The 19,223-nt window shown below is 39.1% G+C and overlaps 1 protein-coding gene across 5 annotated transcripts in view; it reads left to right on the forward strand.

Annotated features, from left to right (window-relative positions):
* The window catches only part of LOC102944868, a 99,579-nt gene that overhangs the window by 56,161 nt on the left and 24,195 nt on the right, over positions 1-19,223 (forward strand). For all 5 annotated transcript variants that reach the window (XM_043545870.1, XM_043545868.1, XM_043545867.1 and 2 more), the window contains one exon: positions 18,348-18,387. In XM_043545870.1, the coding sequence (XP_043401805.1) occupies positions 18,348-18,387 (40 nt within the window). The remainder of the gene's footprint in view (positions 1-18,347; positions 18,388-19,223) is intronic.

Below are 19,223 nucleotides of genomic sequence, written 5' to 3' on the forward strand. Positions count from 1 at the left end.
GTATAGACAGTACATGGACTGAGCAACATCAAAGAGTTTTTTAAACCAGCTGACTGACTGCCTGATACAGCCACTAATAGTGTCCTATCCTAGTTTTGGCTTGCATACATACATATTGATGCTTCCAGTAAAGGACTAGATGTAGTCTTAGAACAATGTCAAGAAGTTAAATTAAGAATCATTTGTTATGGGTCAAGAGTAGTAACTGCAGATGAGAAGAATTTCACCTTCATTCAAAAAAGCTAGAGTTTCTATCTTTGAAATGGGCTGTAGCTGACAAATTTCGTGACTACCTCTACTATGCACAATCCTTCAGGGTTTACAGTCATAACAATCCCTTAACATATGTTTTCATCCTGAAAGGCTGATCGTGACAGCACACCACTGTGCTGCAGAACTAGCTTTAACTTCAAAGTTAAATATCATCCAAGGAAACCTAATGTGGAGGCAGATCTTTATCCAGAATGTCCCTTGATATGGAAAAATGACAGAATGCACCAAAGAGACAAAGTATGGAGGTGAGACCTTGCTGAGGTGATTGTATGGACTCAGTATATGAAGTACTAAAGATGTACCATAAGACTTCAAATATAGCATCATTGTAACCGTATACAGGAGGAAAGGTAGAAAGTCAAACTGTGGCAACTACCATGGTATCTCATTACTTTGGATTGCTGGAAAGGTTCTGGCCAGAGTATTTCTTTGATTGTCTGTTATGCAACATTGCTAACCATGTGCTGTCAGAGTCACAATATAATTTCAAGCCAACAAGAGGAATGGCAGACATGATATTGGGAGGTTGTCAGATGCAGGAAAAATGCAGAGAATAGTAACAGGACCTTGACACTGTCTTCAGCAGACCTGGACTTTTCTAACTATTACATATTTTTGGTTGTCCCAAAAATTTACCAACCTTCTGATGCTGTTTTATGAGAGAATGCTCGGGACGAGTCTATGTAGATGGTTTTCTGTCTGACCCATTCCCTGTCACTAATGGTATTAAGCAGGGCTGCATAATGGTTCCAGTCATGTTCAGTCTCTTTTATGCAGCAATGCTTGATGTTTCTATAAGAGACCTGAATGCCAGTTTCAGGATACATTTCTGATCCTCTGGAAAATTATTCAACCTGAACAGGTTGTCCTCTTTTATGAATATCTTTGAGGTCTTTTGTTCATGAGCTGCTGTGTGCCAGTGACTGTGCTCTAGAGGCACATATTCAAGAAAAGATACAATTGATTACGGACAGATTCACACAGTCTAAAAAAAGGTACGGGATGCCAATCAGTCTGAGAAAGATAGAAGTCATTTATCAACCTGCGCCATGGAAACCCTACAGAAAACCAAATGTCACCATCAGCAACACACAGCAGAAGTCTGTAACAGTGTTGAGCTATCTTGGTAGCAGATTGTCAAATGATACTACTATAGACAAGTAGTTGACAGATTTCATCAACAAAGCCAGTTCATCATTTGGCAGACTGGCAGCAATGTGGTATTAAGCTTCAAATAAAGCTAAAAGTTTATAAAATGGTTGTATTGTCCAATTTGTTGGATGGGTGTGAGACTTGGACCTGCTCCAGGCATCACATCAAGCTTCTAGATAAGGTCAATTTCTGACATCTGCATGCCATACTCCGCATCAAATGGTGGGATAAAGTTACTAATAATGAGTCTCTGAAACATGGTCATTCCACAGGGATTGAAGCCATGCTGTTTGCATCACAATGACATTAAGCTGGTCATGTGTTGAGGATGGATGACACCAGAATGCCAAACCTATTGCCATACAATAAGCTGAAAGTAGGTAACTTCATAGGAGATGGCCAGAAGAAATGCTTCAAAGACACATTGAAACGTAACTTGAAGCAGTGCTATATTGATGCCAACTGCTGGGAGTTGTTAGCAACAGATCACACTGATGAGAAGCAGTCAATGATGGGGTTACTCAGTTCAAAATTAATCACCATATGGATCTTGAGGCACTGAGGCTGAATTGTAAACAGTATTGGATTCAGCAGGCACAGATTGATCCCTTCGTTGTATCAAGCTACATACACACTCAATATGGGAAAGGACTGCCACTTACGCATTGGCCTTTTTAGCCACGATCGTACTCACAAGACATGATGCTTGTCATCAGCATCTTTGGTGATGGACAACAACTGCTACCAGTGCTTTGGCAATGGAAGACTTCTCCGTGGGCGTTTAATCCACTATAAAGCCTATTCCATGAGAAGACATTTTGGCAGCTCATAAGGAAGATTCAGATATTGCTAAATTTCTTCACGAAAAGTCCTTGGGGCACACATTTAATAACCAAAAGAACAAAGGAGAATGTGGTAAGATTTCCAGTCAATGTGTGAATGGTATTGAGTTCATTTGGATAAAGTAGGAATGTCTTTTATTTAGGGCTGTCTATTAATCACAGTTAATGCCTGCAATTAACTGAAAACAAAATTAACAAGGGCTTGCTCAGCTGAAGGGAGTTCTGTAAAAATAACAATTCTACATTTGTAAGTTCCACTTTCATGATAGAGATTGCACTACAGTACTTGTATGAGGTGAATTGAAATACTATGTCTTTTTACAGTGCAATATTTGTAATAAAAATAATATAAAGCGAGCACTGTACACTTGGTATTCTGTGTTGTAATTGAAATCCATATATTTGAAAACATCCAAAAATATTTAAATAGTATTCTGTTATTTAACCATGAGATTTAAGACTGCGATTAATTGCGATTAATTTTTTTTAGTACCTTGACAGCCCTCCTTTTATTTCTTCACCTTATCGCCTCCCTAGTGTGTTGTTCCCACTTGGCACATCTAAACTTAGTCTGTAAGCTCTCTGGGTCAGGGACCATGTCTTTATGTTTCTACTGTGAATAGCCTAAAACTGTAAAGATAATAATTTGGATGCTGTAAAGAGAATAATTATTAGTTTTCTGTTAGATTTGACAGGATTTTATTATTATTTTTTTTTTAAATCTAACAGAAGGTTTTATCATTTAGGGTTTCTACTGTGGTTTTGGTTTGCTTAGTGGTCACCGGTATGTGTAGAGAGATCTATTTTAAAGTATGTGAAAGCTTTTATTACATATCTGTGTAAAGACTATTGCTTCGGCAAGGCACATCTTCAGACATTATCACTTCCAGATTCGATTTATTTAAGATGTGCTCTCTATTTCTGTTTTTGTTAACGGTGCATTATGACCATCTGGTAAGACCGCAAAGCAATTAATTGTTTAACTGCAGGTAAGAACAAGACGTCAATGTGTTAGAAAAAAACTTGCTGTAGGGCACATGTTAATATTCATGACTAAGGCTCCTAGGCACTACAGTAATAGAAATAGTACACTCCGTACTGTGCTAGTTTAGTCTTTTTTAAAATGTTTGCAACACTGGAATAAATCTGAAAAAATCTCTTCAATGCAAAATAATTTTTTAAGATGACACTATTGAATTTATATAGTGATGTTCTTCTAGTTTGTAGAGGATTTTAATTTCTGTGTTTTTTTGATTTGCAGTTGCTTACGTAATTATATATGGTGCTTTGAAAAGGCAGGTGTGCTGGGCATTGGGTAGACCCAAGCAGCAATTAGTGTAGCTGGTATTGTTTACTCAAGAGGCTCCTAGGCATTGTAGTTCATTTACAAAGAGGCACAGACTCTAGAATCCAAGAGTTTGGTTAACTTATTGCGAAGATAGGGCCATTTGCATCTATATCCAGATTTGAAACATTTTCAAAATGTGGGTGTGTTTAGCTCCACAGTTTTGGCTTGATGCCACTTTCAAATGAATTATTTCCTTGACAAGAATATACATTCACATTCCACTCTCCTGTGTAGATACTATGTTCCTGAAAACACTCTGATTTTAAGTTTTCAGATACCTAACGGAGAGCTGTTACCTTAAGGCCTAGACCTCACACTTTCAATCATTCACCTGCCTAACTCCAGCTGTTTGTTGCTGATAAACATTTCAATCAAATAAAATTCTAGTAAAGAAAGGTTTTATTTCTTTAATGATTTTTAAAATGTTATAATTCAAAATGCCTGCACAGCTTTACAGGAAAAAATAGAGGGTGTTTCAGCCCAAGTTAGTAGATTGGGAAAATGATTAGTCTCAAAATACAAAAGTGCTAAAGCATCAACCATTTTCAAGGGGCTGTTTTAAAATAGCCAGGTGGAAGAAAAGAGACTCGGGAAGAAGTCTGAGTGTCAAATCCACAGAGGTAATGTTGGAATCTTAGGAGTGCCTGAAAATAAAGCAAAGAGGTGATATTTCATCCTTCATGGGAAAAATCTCTTACCTGCACTCTACTGAACTTTGATATCAAAAGAGCACTGGTATCTGAAGAGGGACGGGACTTAATTCCTTTAAATAGCAGAGACTAGCATTGGGTTATTGTCTGCGGAACCAGGGCAACAATTTAAATGCAGCATGTGATAAAACAAATTGAGGATTTAAAGTCCATTAGTGAAATCCTGGTCCCATTGAAGTCAGTGGGAGTTTTGTTATTGACTCCAATGGGGGAAAGGATTTCACTCCATATATTAAACCCAGACTAGAATCCTGTGATATAAACCAAGCGAAGGAAACTTAGTCTTATATGACAGGAGGAGGAGCAATGGCTACAGTAATACTTATAAACAAATAAGCAAATAAACGATATATTTTCTAGATGTCAGGTCTGCTGAAAGATTACTGAAAAAGGTAACAAATAAGAATCCTTTGGGTCCAAAAAGAAGAAAAAGTTACATTGTTAAACTCAAAGGTGATTTTTGTCTGAATTGAAGCTTTTCTTCCTGTTTCTTTTTTCACATTTAGAGAATAAGCTTTGTAGGAGACACAGAGAGAGTGTACTGATTTAGTAGGTACCAGATGTTCAAAAGGAAAGGTAATTGGAAAAGTGTTCTTTTTTTCTTCTTTTTCCCACCTGCTCAGCAGGTTGACATTATCTTATAGTGTGCGTGCGCGCACACACTTGTGTGTCTAATACCTTTTACTTATAACACTTTTCTTCATAAAGTGCTTTGCAAACAAGCTAAGTATTGCAACATCTGATGAGCTAGGAATGTCTTATTTCAGTTTTATAGATGGCTTTCTCAGATAATACAGAGAGTCAGTGCAAGAATGAGGAATAGAAATCAGAATTATAGATTCCCATTCCTCTTTCCTAACACTAGACTGATTGTGCTTCTTATTTGAGATAACACAGTGGTGAGAGTAGTATAAATTCTAGGCAGTGCAGCTAGTGACACCTCTAGTTAAAGCTGCCCAACACTTTTAATTTAGGACTCTGTTTTAAATTTTTTTATAAATTTGTCAAATGTGTAAACCGCTGAGGTCAAAATTTTTGAAGCTGGGTATTTGCCTAAAGTTGAATTTTTGGGAGACGTTTCTGAGGTCAAGATTAGGGGACAGTTTGTTGCCTTATCTATTTTAAAAATTCTTACAACAGGTTTGTTGAGACGCTCCAAAGCCTTCATGTTCTGGAGGACGGATTTGGAATTTGGCAGTGGGACTACCTAGTGTCGGCAATGTGCTTTTTGCTGTCTGTGAAAATTTTGCTCCCTTTAGTTCTGGTGATTCCTAACTTCTGAGTGCTTGATTTTGCAACCTTAACATTCTTGTAGGGTTTTTTTTGTTTTGTTTTGTTTTTTTGTTTTTGTTTTGTTTTGTTTTGGATGTAGTATGTAGCTACACATTGATTTAGGGGGACAATAAATATGGATAATCATAAAAGAGAAAATCACTGTACTTTCTGATCAGCGATTATTGAAATAAACTTTTTCTCTTCTCTGGTGGTTTACATTGTTTGTTTTGAAAATCAGTATAGAAAGACTTTAAAATAAGACAGGTGTGCCATAAGTAGTTATGCTGATTTAGAACGGAGACTGGAATTCCATAGCAAAAACCAGTGTCTGAGAAGAAGCTATAGGAATGTTGCCTGTGTGCTGGAATTTGCTTGTGTATGTGTTCCTATGCTTTATAATAAATAAAAGGTGTTAGATCTGTCAAAGATAATGTTGGGAGAGCAGCACCTTTTAAAAATGTATACCTCCATAATGAAAAGTGAGTGCGTTAAAATCTACAGAGCTAATTCCTAACATATTCTTCCTAATCTTTATTTTTAAAGCCTAGTGTTTCTTTAAAGGGAGTGTTTGCAGATGCAAACATACTCTCAGTAAAGCTACCTAAATACAAATTTTAATTTCACATTGTCAAAATTAAATTTTAGATTCTTTCTGAGCTCAGTGAAAAGTTTGAAATTACAACCTGTGGATAGGTGATATATTGACAAAGTTAGACAATGGTTTGTTGTTCCTTTTTCTCTGTTGAAAAGGAACCTTCTTTATTGCACACTTTTGTTGAGCATTAGCTTTAGTTTACTAGTTTATACACTGGCTCGGCTTTGATTTGAATGAGGCTGATCTTATTGAGATTAAAAGGCTGCTGTCAAACAAAAAGTTGTTTATAAAGACAAAACCAATGTCCTTATCTACATGTGACTGTTAACACCCGAGATTATTAAACCTGAAAGAACTTTTTTAAAACCCTGTCTTACTTTTTACCACGTGTTCTTTGGTTATTCCTTCTTTTTCCCTCTGCTTTTTAAATTAAGAGAGACCAGTCAGTTTCATTTTTAAAAATCATTTCTAGCAACTTCACTTACTTGTCTTCATGCATTTAAATACAGTATTGTAATATTTGGGTTACAAAAAAGGCAGGGGGATGTTAAAAAACAAAAAAAGTTTTCATAAAATATTTTACATTTCATCTAAATATTTCTAGTATTAGTTTCTTTTTACAAAACAAAATATTTTTGAATTTCAAGACTGTATAGTGTTTAGTCCCAGTAGAGAGCCTCTGCTAAGACTGCAGGAGGAATTAAGCATGTGCTTAAAGTTAAGTTAAGCCTAAGCACATACTTAAGTGTTCTTCCTGAACAGGGATTCTTTTCTGAATTGAGATCTTAAGTAGCTTCTTAGTGATTCTCCCAGTGTTAGTTGAATTCCTGGGTGGCCTAGGGGCATAGTGTTTTAAGATGAAACTATCAAAGCGAAAAATGTAAGTATAGTCACAAATTTTTCAGTCTAAGGGATATTTAGCACATGCAAAAATGTGTAATTTGATGGCTATCCAGCAGTAGCAAAAAGATGTTTGCAAGTACATATCAGAATTTTGATGTACATGGAAATTTAGTGATGACATTATTAGAGGCTATGATCATAGATGCATAAATTTTTAAGCCAGAATAGCTAATGGCCATCTGGCCTGATCTTCTGCATAACACAGGCCATAGAAATTCACCCAGCAATTATGGAATTGAGAACAATAGCTTTTATTTGAGACCTCTGAAAATATGGTTAAAAGGAAAAAGACAGGTTTTTAGTATTAATTGAAAATGTCTTCATAGTGATTTTAAGTCAGACCATTAACAGTTAAATAATTGTGGTTGGTTTCTTTTGTTTTGTTTTTGTTTTTAGTCTGAATTGTTTTCTTGTTCATATACTAGCACTAACAAAATGGCACTGTAGAGCTCTTAAGAGTGTCAGTATGGCACATTATTGTATGCAATGTTGTGGTAGCCGTGTTGGTCCCAGGATATTAGAGATAAGGTGGCTGAGGTAATATCTTTTATTGGACCAACTTCTGTTGGTGAGAGCAACAAGTTTTTGCACGTATTAGGCTCTCCTTCTAGTTTTGTGGTTTAATAAAAGTTCAGTAGCTAAGAAATATTTTACTAATAGCAAAAAATCAAGTGCTGACCCTTATTTCACATTAAAGTGACCGGAGTTTGACACCAAAATGACAGCTGGTTAATACAGCTTGAGATTTCAAAGTGCTTGAGTATATGTAAATATTATGACTGATCTCCTAAGTGTGTTGGAAGACACTTCAAGAAATGTCCTAGTTGTAAGTTTACTCCAGTCCCCACGTTAGTTAGAGGATAATATCCCACGGGATGTTTTATCTGCTGAATGTAGAGGAAATGAATAGAATAATTAAGAACATATAATTGATCTCAATAAACAAAGATTATACTTATGTGCTGTACAGTATTATTATAACATAAGTGCTGTTCACTGCAGAACATAGAATTTCAGATTCCTGTAACTTGGTAATTTAAAAAGATAATGCTTCAAAACCAGTTTGTTACAAAGGAATGTCAGTCCCCAAAATGTGCTGCAAGTTCATTGGTAACATTTGTTTCAGCCTCTTTGCTTCCACGGGAAATATGAAGGAGGAGGAATGTTAGATCAAAAAAAGGTAAGTCAGCATGGCAAGAGCCATGGCTACACTGTGAGACTCTGTGAAGTTTCAATCTGCTGTGAAATGTTAACTGTTCAAAGCATTGTTTCTGTGTATAACTATTTTTAGCCTTAAAGCATTTTACAAAATAATGCAATGTTGTGGTCTAATACCTGCCATTTAAGTATTGCAAAATACCTTATTCTGTTGCAAAATACAGATTTGCACAAAATATAAATTCATATTTATGTAGTCATTAATAACCAAAGCTTATATACTGACAAAGTAAATTAAAGAGGGTAGGAACTGAAGGCAATAAGCCAAAATCAGACAGATGAGATGTGGCTTTTTAGGTAGGGCTGGAATAGATTAAGATATTGAGACAGAGTTCGTTGAGGGGTTGTTCTCTGGAAAAGGGACAATATTGGCTTCAGGCTCCATCAATAAGTGGAAAGATGGATGAGGAAATTGAAAGTAGGCTAGAGGGAGTGATGAAGCCAGAGGATAAGGTGAGATTGTGCAAGGAATTGAACAAACATAAGCAGATAAAGAACTATATTCTTGAGGGAGTATGAAATTCCATGAAGGTCAGTAGGGACCGAAGGCCAACATCTTCAAATTTGGATGCCTAAAGTTAGGCTCCTAAATCAATACTGAGGCACCTAAATATAAGTAGCCTGATATTCAAAGATGCTGTACACATGAAGCTCTTACTAACTTCAGTGGGATTTGTGGGTGTCTGACATTTCTGCAAACATGCAATTTAGTTAAGGTGCCTAAATATAGATTTAGGGGCCTAACTTGTCTGAAACTTTTGGCCAAAGTGAAATGATCTCTGGGTTTTCAAGACAATGTTAATTATTTTCTAGATATGCTGGAGTTTGGTTCAAAGAAAGTTAGGGAAACCAGCAAATAGAGAATTGCAGTAATTGAGATGGGCAGGAATGTGGACATGGGAAAGTATGTTGGCTAATGCAGAGTAAAGATAAGGTCAAGTACGGACATTATTGCATACATTGATATGGTGGGAAGAAGTCAAGAAGGACATAGAGAAACTCAATCATTTGGCAAGTAAGAAATTGGAATTAGTGAAGTGGGTTATGGAGAGTAAGAGCACTTGGTTTTCTTCTTGCCTAAAAGGAAGACTGCAAAGTCCTTCAATTGGGATTGAATGGAGATAGTAATTGACAAGACAGAAATGACAGGAATGCATGGGATTAGCTGACTTTGTCCTTTCCAATTAAATACTCACAGAGCATACTGTTCTAAAGTTATCAATAGATCAGCTTCTTGTAACTTTCTTCTCCACCCTTCAAACCTCTTCCCCAGAGTTTCGCAAACTTTGAAAGCTGAGCATCCCTCTGGGAAAATGAAATCAGTCATGTCCTTTCAGCCCTGTTGTGTGTTGTTAAAATCCTTCCCCAAACAAGCAGTCACTAAAGGAGACTGTGTAGGGTTTTTGTAAAATCACACTTCTACTAAAGTCTTACTCCATGTTTCGACTGGAGTGAAATAGTTTAAAATGTTGCTATTTAAAATATAATCACTGACATTTGAATTAGCACCCATTAAAACAAATGGGCCAATTCATACCTCTAAGCTATTTTTCAGACTCTGCAAACAGGCAGATGTTGCTGCATCACTTATGCTCGAGTCAGATGTTCAAGGTTTTCTTCACAACAGTTGAGAGGCCTATCCATGCACCCTGGCGAGGCCTTCGTGCCCCCCTGGATAAGAGGCACATACTACACTTTGGGAAACACTCCTCTCTTTGATCACAGTAACTTACTGTACAAAGGGTGGAGGATCAGAGGAACTTCACCTGTAGCCCACATTTGACTGTTCTATATTTATGCCTCCTAATGTGGAATTGGAAATGGATATTTTCTGCAGTGACATTTTGACCAGCAAGTAGTATTCAGACTGAGATGAATGACCAGGAGACTGCATCTGGGAAGCATTTTATTAGTGATCACCAGGCATCCATGAGCATGACTGATGACTTGTTGTACATGAAAATACTGAAGTGGGAAAAAACTATTAGAGTAATCAACAATCTGTATTTTGGAGGTGGTGGCAGGTTGATAAATAATTAGGTTAGCTGATTAGATGTCTAATTCTCTGCTTTTGTCTCTGATCTTTTCTCCTCTCCTTCCCCACACCAGAGGAAGGGGCTTTCCCCATCACCTTACTCCCCGCTAAGCGGTCAGGAGTCAGCAGAGCACCAGTGAGGCAGGGTCACAGTCCAAGTTGGAGCCTCTCTTTTCCCCCTCATCTACCTAGACCTGGGCCTGAATAGGTGACCCCCATCTCCAGGACACAAGGCCCCAAGTGGCTTCCCTTCCCCCAGCCACATGGTCTCTGGGAAGAAAGCATGGACTACCAGGACAGACACAGCCCTGAGAGTAAAGTACACTGTCCCCAAAAGTAGAGCATAATGCCCAGATGGGGGCATACCTTTAATATCTTCAGAACCCCCTGGATTACAAATGGTGTTGGCAACAGACTCAGCTTTTGTCATTTTGAACTTTGGACATACTGTTCTGACTAGTTCTTTGCTCTGAGCCCTTCTCATTTCTGTTCCTTTCCACATTTCCTTCCTCCTCTCCCCCTTGCCTAACTGCACTTCCCTCCTTTCTCCCCCAGTACCAAAACCTTTTCTTTCCTACTTTTCCCTCCTGTTGACGCACTCCCTTCCTACTGCTTCTACAATATGGGAGGGAGTACATGATATTTGCTAACCATCTCTCTGCTTCTCTGTTGTATCTAGAGTTGGGTAAAGAACAGGCATTCCATTTGAAATTTAGTTTTGTACTGAATTAGAATAGAAAGCTTTCTTTCTTTCTTTTTTTTTTCTTTTTTTTTAAATTCTCCAAGAATTGGAATTAACTGTTCTGTGCCCAGCTGTGCTGGGAACCCGGGCTCTGGGTCAGTCAGCCAGTGGCCTGCCAGGGAGCCTGGGACCTTGGGCTACTGAGCAACTGGGAAGGTCTGACCAGCTCTAGATGTATCCTTTTTCTAAATGTCTCTCTCTCTTTTTTTTTTTTTTAAAGATAAGATCTTTGGAAGGAGGACAGACTGTTCCCATGTGTTTAAGTGCTCTCTCAATGAGATCTTAATCCTGATTGCAGTTGGTGGGTGCTGCTGCAATTCAAAAAATAAATCATCAGTCATAAACCATTATCTGTTTAAGACTTGGCTTCTCTTCCTAATAATTATAATCTAATCTTTTATTTAAATATTAGTTTATATGTAAAGTAAATTCTTCCAGGTAAATATTCATTAGTGTTAGTATAAATAATGGCTATGGAGATCCCAGGATTAAAATAAATAAATCTTTAAAATCTGGATTTGTAGATTTGCTGTGCAGTTCTATTCTACAATGCCTACTGAGACAGGCTTGGTGATAGAAAAGGATGTAGGGTGTAGTTTGAACCTTGCAAAACCAGTGTAACAGACAATTTTGGAACAGCAGGAGCTCTTAGTTCCAAGGTGTGAGAATACTTTGTTGCCCTATGATCATTTATTCTCTTTGATGGTTAGACAACTACTTGGTTATAGAAAGTCAAATGAAATTGTCTGAGAGCATGCTAGTGAAAAGTTTTCTTTGTAGACTTTTCAGGAAGTTAACATTTATTTCAGAGCAAAATCTGGTATCCTTAATCACAAATTATCCCACCAGGAAATTGTCCATATGACAATCCAAAGATAGGTTGATAAAGTAAATTAATTTAAACTCTGCTTTGTGTAGAGATTATTAAATGCAGATAGCTCTCAAACACAAGTGATATTCTTGCCATCTTGAAAAAGTCTTAACCAAGTCTTGTGCAGTAACATAACTGTCGTTCTTCTGTATTTTAAGAGTGACTACAATAGCTAGCCACTGCTTTTGACGGAACATAGGACAAATATATGTATAGAACTGTATCTAAATTGGATCTTCCAAGCAAGTTTAAATATAATATAAGTAAGAAACTGCTTCACATGCTGCCTGCTAATTCTACTTCTTTATGCAATATACTTTAAATTCATTTTTAGTGAAGATATAATACATATTTTTAATAAAACTTCACATTGCAGAATGTAATTTTATAGTGAAATAAATAATAGGCCTTAACCCTTCAGGCTGTTTCTAACATCAAAACCCCTATCAGGTATTCTTCAAAAGCTTGCTATCTTTGTCAACCTGTGGCTAACCACTAGATAGGACATACATATCCAGTTACTAGAGCCCTCTCAGATGGCTAGTTGGGTTTGTATGTGCATCACCAAGAAGCCAAGCCAGTAGCAGCTGTTGTAAACTGGCCTCAGGTGGAAATCACCCTATATGTAATAGCTTATATTACCTACACTTCAAATTACCATCTGTAATATGGGTCCGTCATACAGAAATATGTTCTTAATCAAGTGCGCTGGGCTCCGCATGAGAGCCACAGTTATAAAGTGTAGAATAACACAGCTGAGTATATCAATGGATGACTTTTTAAAAAAATTTTAAACTGCCATGAACATTCAATACAGTAATAGAAAAGGCAAACTTTTCTTGGTGGCTAATTACATAAGTAGTACCTTGGCAAACAATGGTCAGTCATAACTGCTGCTTTAAATAAACTGTACTTGGAGATCCTGATCCTGCAACCTGATCTGTGTGGACAGACCCTTGTACTGGTAAAGAGTCCCATGAAAGGTAATAGAGTCGTACATATACTCACAGGTCTGCCTTCATGGAACAGATTGCAGGATTGGGATGATAGTTTATAGATGCTTTTTATATGGTAGATTAACATTGTTGCCCATGCTATTGCGAAGAATAAACAATTTTTGAATTTTAAACGGCGGTTAGACATTGTTTTTCTGAGTGCCAATATCATCTCCGTGGAGTCACTCAGCCTAGTCCCTTACCCTAATTATTTAAAATAATAATAAAATGCATGTTACAGATCTGGCTGCTTGGTGTGATGTAATTGGACCCAACCTTTGAAACCCACATGCTTCTAAACCAGCGGGGTCTAGGCAGAGTCTGTCACTGTTTCTAGCTCTGGGCCTCCAAAGCAGGCTTTGGGCTCTAGATTCCTTATCTGACATGCTACCTTAGGACATGGGACTTCACAGTCCAACTACCCTCTGAAACCTGTGCTGAACCCCTCCCCGCAGCCTTTCCAATCGCTTATGCATGCTGCCCCCAAAGGTCCACCTCACCAGGGGCTCTGCAGTTTATAGTTTAACTCCTTGAGGGCTGCATGGCAGGTAAAGCAGGGAACACAGGCTTCATACACTAGTTTCTGCAGCACAGTAAATTTTACCTTTAAAGCAGGGGTGGGCAAACTTTTTGGGCAGAGGGCCATATCTGGGTGGGGAAATTGTATGTGGGGAAGGGGGTTGGGGTGCAGGAGGGAGTGCGGGGTTTAGGAGGGGGTGTGGTGTGCAGGAACGGGCTCAGGGCAAGGGATTGGGGCAGAGGAGGGGTTCAGGGTATATGAGGGGGCTCAGGGAAGGGGGTTGGGGCTCAGGGAAGGGGTGGAGGAGGGGTGTGGAGTGCGGGAGGGAGCTCAGGGCAGGGGGTTGGGGTGCAGGAGGGGTGTGGGGTGCAACAGGGGGCTCAGGACAGGGTGTGCGGGGATGCAGGATGCAGCAGGGGGCTCAGGGCAGGGGGTTGGGGTGTAGGAGGGGTGCAGGCAGTTAGTTGGGGGGCAGGGTGCAGGAGAGGTTCGGGCTCTGGCCTGGCTCCGCTTACCTAAAGCAGCTCCAGGGTGGCAGCGGCGTGCACCGGGGCCAGGGCAGGCTCCCTGCCTGCCTGCCCGCCCGCCCGCCCACCCTGGCCTCATGCTGCGCCGCTCTGGGAAGAAGCCAGCACAATGGCCCCTGGGGGGGGAGGTCACAGGGCTCCTCGCGCTGCCCTTGCCGTGCCTCCAGGTACCTTTTCCAAAGCTCCCATTGGGTGCGGTTCCCCATTCTTGTCCAATGGGAGCTGCGGGGGGCAGTGCCTGGAGGCAAAGGCAATGCACGGAGCCCTCTGTTGCGCCCTCCCCCACTCCCCGGGCCGCAGGGACATGGTGCTGGCCACTTCTGAGAGGGGCGTGGGGCCTGCGGCACCATGGGGGACAATCCCGCAGGCCAGATCCAAAGCCCTAGGGGCCGGATCTGGCCCACAGGCTGTGGTTAGCCCACCCCTGCTTTAAAGCATACAAATCTTTAAGAAAAACTACAGAAGCCTAAATGCTCTGTCTCCTAAGTTTATGTTCACTTCTTCTTGTGAGTCCTAGACCAGTCAGTGTGTCAGGAAAGTAGGGCTTCCTGCCTCCTGCAGTTCTTCTGTTGGCAGGTGTTGGTCAGACAGTGAAAGAGAGAGTCTGGAGCAGATCCTGCCTTTAAATAAAGATTCTGTCCCCTTTGCCATGTGACCAACTGATCAGCTGCAGCTTATTAGCCAGGAAGTCCAAGCCCCCACAGAGTCTGAACTGCAAAAACCCCTTTCCTCCAGCCTAGCTCTTTCGCAAAACCAGGGGTGAATCTCTTGACTGGGAAGCAGTCACAGTTGATGACTCCTGTGTTAGCCCTTCAGAGAGGTGTCATGCATTATAAGCTGTCCTTGGTCTGTTCTTCGTAGCACTAGGCAGTTAATTATACACTCAAAATGTAGGTCACATTCTTCAAAATGGCAGTTGCATTGTCATTTGCAGATTACAATTTAATATAGACATGTATCCATCTGCTACAACATGCTCCTTAGCTATAATACAAATAAATAGGAAGTAGAGTCTTAGAAGAAATAAACGAAAGATAATGCATTTGAGTCAAAATTAAATACTCAGATGAGTTTTATTCAAAATATACCAAATTTGAAGCTTGTGTAAAACAAATGAGTGGCTGCTGCTGAGCTGCTTTTAGTCAAATTTACACAACAGGTTTTGTAAGTTAAAATGTACTACACATCACGTGATGACTCTTTAGTATTATGAATAGGTAAAGAGATTGATTCCTTGAATTATCTCCAAGTTGGGGTGAGGTGCTTCTTAAAAATTCAGTTTTACTGTATTCATCAAGTGCTGATCAGACTGGGTATGACACACAGTGTAGTTACAACAAAGCTTTTATCACTGAGAACCATCAAACTACCATCCTTTGAACAGACTTTTGTGAAACAGCTGAATTCAGTTCTGAATTGAGCTGTGTTTATTGCAAATAAGGGTTAATGATTTCATGAAGAGATTGTAGAACTGTAGAAAAGACCTTTCCTATCTCCACATGAAATACACACATCCTCCCTCTGTGCTGAGAGAAAGGGGCTGGAGTTGGTGCCAGCAGCAACATGAACACTTGAGTGGCAGCCATTTTACTTGAGCTGGAGAACACTGTCTGCCACACAGAGGGCGCACAGGGGGCAGCTCCTCAACACTCTGAGCTGCCAGCTGCACCCTGAGTCTGTTTTGCCTGGCATTTCCCCCCACACCAACATATATCCGGAAACATGGCTACTGAACATATTAATGGGAATGGTACTGAAGAGCCAATGGATACTTCTGCTACCTTTACCCATTCTGAGCATTTCCAGACTTTGCTTGATGCTGGTTTACAACTGCAAGTTGCTGAAAAACTAGATGAGGTTTACCTTGTGGGGCTCGTTACACATGGTGATCTAGATAAAAGAGCTATTGAAGTTGTAAAGGAATTTAATTAAGAAGGTCTGTTGGCAGCGCTTCAGCACTTTAAAGCACTAATATCTCACATGTTTAGAACAACAGTGCTTTATTCCAAGAGACTTACTTGAGGATGAGCTTGTTCCATATTTGAGAAAGCTGATCCTGTCTGGGATCAGCACTTCATGATGGATCAGTTAACAGATCTAAATAGAGGATATATTTTTGTCACTCTGTGCTAAAGAGGCAGCTCAGGAGGCAGCTAAATCAAACTGTATTTGTAACAGGGAATCGTCAGGTGTGTTTCTGTTAGGGTCTTGCAGGTATTGGTTCTTGGCCCCCAGCTATTTAACATTTTTATCAATGACCTGGAAGAAAAACCACAAAATCATCACTGATAAAGGTTGCAGATGACTACGTTTGGAATGAGTCGTAAATAATGAAGGGTACCGGTTACTATTTAGATTAAAGCAATCTAGATTGTTTGGCAAGCTGGGTAGAAGCAAACTATATGCATTTTACAGTGCTCAAATGTAAAATTATACATCTAGGAAAAAAGAACTTAGGCCATACTTATAGGGTACGGGACTCTACCTCGGGAAGCAATGACTGTGAAAAAGATGTGGAGGTCCTTGTGGACAATCAGCTGAACATGAGCTCCCGGCGCTATGCGGTGGCCGAAAGGGTTAGTGTTATCCTTGCATATATAAACTGGGGAATGCTGAGTGGAAGTAAGGAGGTAATATTACCTGTGTATGTGGCACTGGTGTGACTGCTGCTGGAATACAGTGTTTAGTTCTGGTGTCCACAGTTGAAGTTGGCTGTTGATAAATGGAGAGGGTTCAGAGAAAAGCCACAAGAATGATTAGCAGATAGGAAAACTTGCCTTATAGTGATAAACTCCAGGATCTCAATCTGTTTTAGTTTAACCAAAAGAAGGATAAGGGATTTGATTTGATCAGTCTGTAAGTACCGACATGGGGAACAAAACTGATAATGGGATGTTCAATCTAGCAGACAAAAATATAATAAAATCCAATGGCTGGAAGTTGAAGGTAGACATATTGACTAGAAATAAGGCACAGTTTTTAACAGTGAATATAATAAACCATTGGAATGGTTAACACCAAGACTTGTGGTGGATTCTCCATCACTGGCAATTTTTAAATTAAGATTGGATGTTTTTTTAACTACTATAATTCGAACATATTAATTCATGGATGTCCTGGGGCCAGTATGATATAGGATGTCAGGTTAGATGATCGCAGTGCTCCCTTCTGGCATTGTAATCTTGGAATCCATGAATTCTTAATAGTAAATATCATTGAGACTCAGGGATGGCATTGTCACAGGACTCCTAAATTATAACTACATAGAAATCAACTTCAGCTAATGTGCTAGAAGTAACTGAAGTTCCAAACTGAAAGCTTAGCTGTCTAAAAATGGTGTACTAGCTTTCTTTTGGAAGCAATTAGAGATTTGAAAGGTGCTCATATTTCTCTAAATGTTCTTCAGAGGATGCTGTCATGTAAAGACTAAGTTGAAATACACTGCTGCATGCCTTCAAAATTAATCTACCAAAGCACATGTTGCTTTTCACAGTTCTTTAAAGGTATGTCTACACTGCAGCTAGGAGCAAGCCTCTGAGCCCAGGTAGGCAGATTTGTGCTAGTAGGACTTGCACTAGCACACTAAAAGTAATCGTGTGGACATTGGGACACAGATGGAGACTCAGGCTTATCCACCCAAGCTTGGACCCACCCTACCGCCTGCACCTAATATCTACCCTGCTATATTTAGCATGCTAGCATGAACCCCGGGCTGGCAAGCTTGCTCCCAGCTGCAGTGCAGACATACCTAAAGGACTCTTCTTACTAATGCTTTACTAATTGATTGATTTCTAGGTAAAAATTAACCAGTAAAACATTTCCCTGTGGCATATGGCTATAATTTACCAATGCTATGTATGCATGGTGTCAGTCATTCCAAAAATAAATAGCAAAAGTTGTTCACAATTCTATAATATTCCTGAAAAGGATAACAATTATTTGCAATAAACAAACCACAGTTTACTTTAGAATTGTCTGTCTTTTTAACAAGTATTTGTTCTTTTTCTAACAAATTCATATATGTGTTTGGGTTTTGAAAATAAATTCATATATATGATTAGGGACTTTCATGAATGTTTGTAAACCATTTCAGATGTTTTGTGAAAATCTCAATTTCTTTCATCAATTTCATGAAAACATTTTGTTTTGCATGTCTGGTGTAACACACATTTCAGTGATTATATTTCTAGGGAGTTACTACACATAATCTCCCCAGCATTTTGTAAGAGGAAATCATAGGAAGGGTTCAGGGTGCAGTAATATCTGAACTACAGTTGTTTGGGGTGGGGGGAATCTATTAAGACATTAACCCGTTTTGATTTATTTCATTTCAATTTTTAGCACCTGGTCTTACAGCAGTTGTTGGAGGACGTCCGAGAGTGTAAGTTCACTTCTGATCTTCCCTTGTTTTACTGTGTGCATATAGTATCCTTTAAAAAAAAAAAAAAAGTCCAGTTGTGTCTTGTGTTATGTCTACTACTGGTCACAAGATAGCAATCATACTGCAAAATTCTTGTTAAATTAGCAGACTTCTGTATGTGGTTGTTGGAGACACCATATTTACCTCAGATGAGACTCTATCCAGGGTCTTAGTAGCAACATCTCTACTAGGTGAGCCATAAGGAAAGCTGTGCTAAGTTTGTTTCAGCTGGAATTGGCTCTTTTTATACCAGCTAAGAACTGTACTTAGATCATCTGTGATTTCAAAACTGTCTCCTTTTGCAATCATAGGTTGAAAGCTATGAAGCAGATTAGCTTTAGAGTAATTGTGAGCATCCCTATAAACTGGTTTGGGATCAGTATTTTTTTCATATTTAAAACCGTTGATGACTTAAATCTTTGTTTTAAATGTACAGGCTCACACTTCTGTTCTCACTCATGAGAAGAGTTACTTCTAACTGTGAACAGTTATAGTAGAAACTCCTCGGGTGGTCAGGATACTGTGATTGGGTACTATCTTTACCAACCATAAACTTACTCTGAGCATATCTTTGTATCAGTTTTACCTAACCACCTGCAAAATACAATACCATACCATATTGGACAGATATTCAGAAGGTGCATGAATTTTCATTGGTCATCCTCTGTGTTATAAGCATATCAATACCATCATTTAAAGCTGCCTTGACACTTTTTTCCTTCCCTTTTTTATTTCACTTTCTTAATAAGAAATAAGGCATTTCAGTCGTATTTCTAGGGAGTTATTACACTTTTCAG

This window comes from Chelonia mydas, chromosome 4, assembly GCF_015237465.2.
Source record: "Chelonia mydas isolate rCheMyd1 chromosome 4, rCheMyd1.pri.v2, whole genome shotgun sequence".
Lineage (NCBI taxonomy): Eukaryota > Metazoa > Chordata > Testudines > Cheloniidae > Chelonia > Chelonia mydas.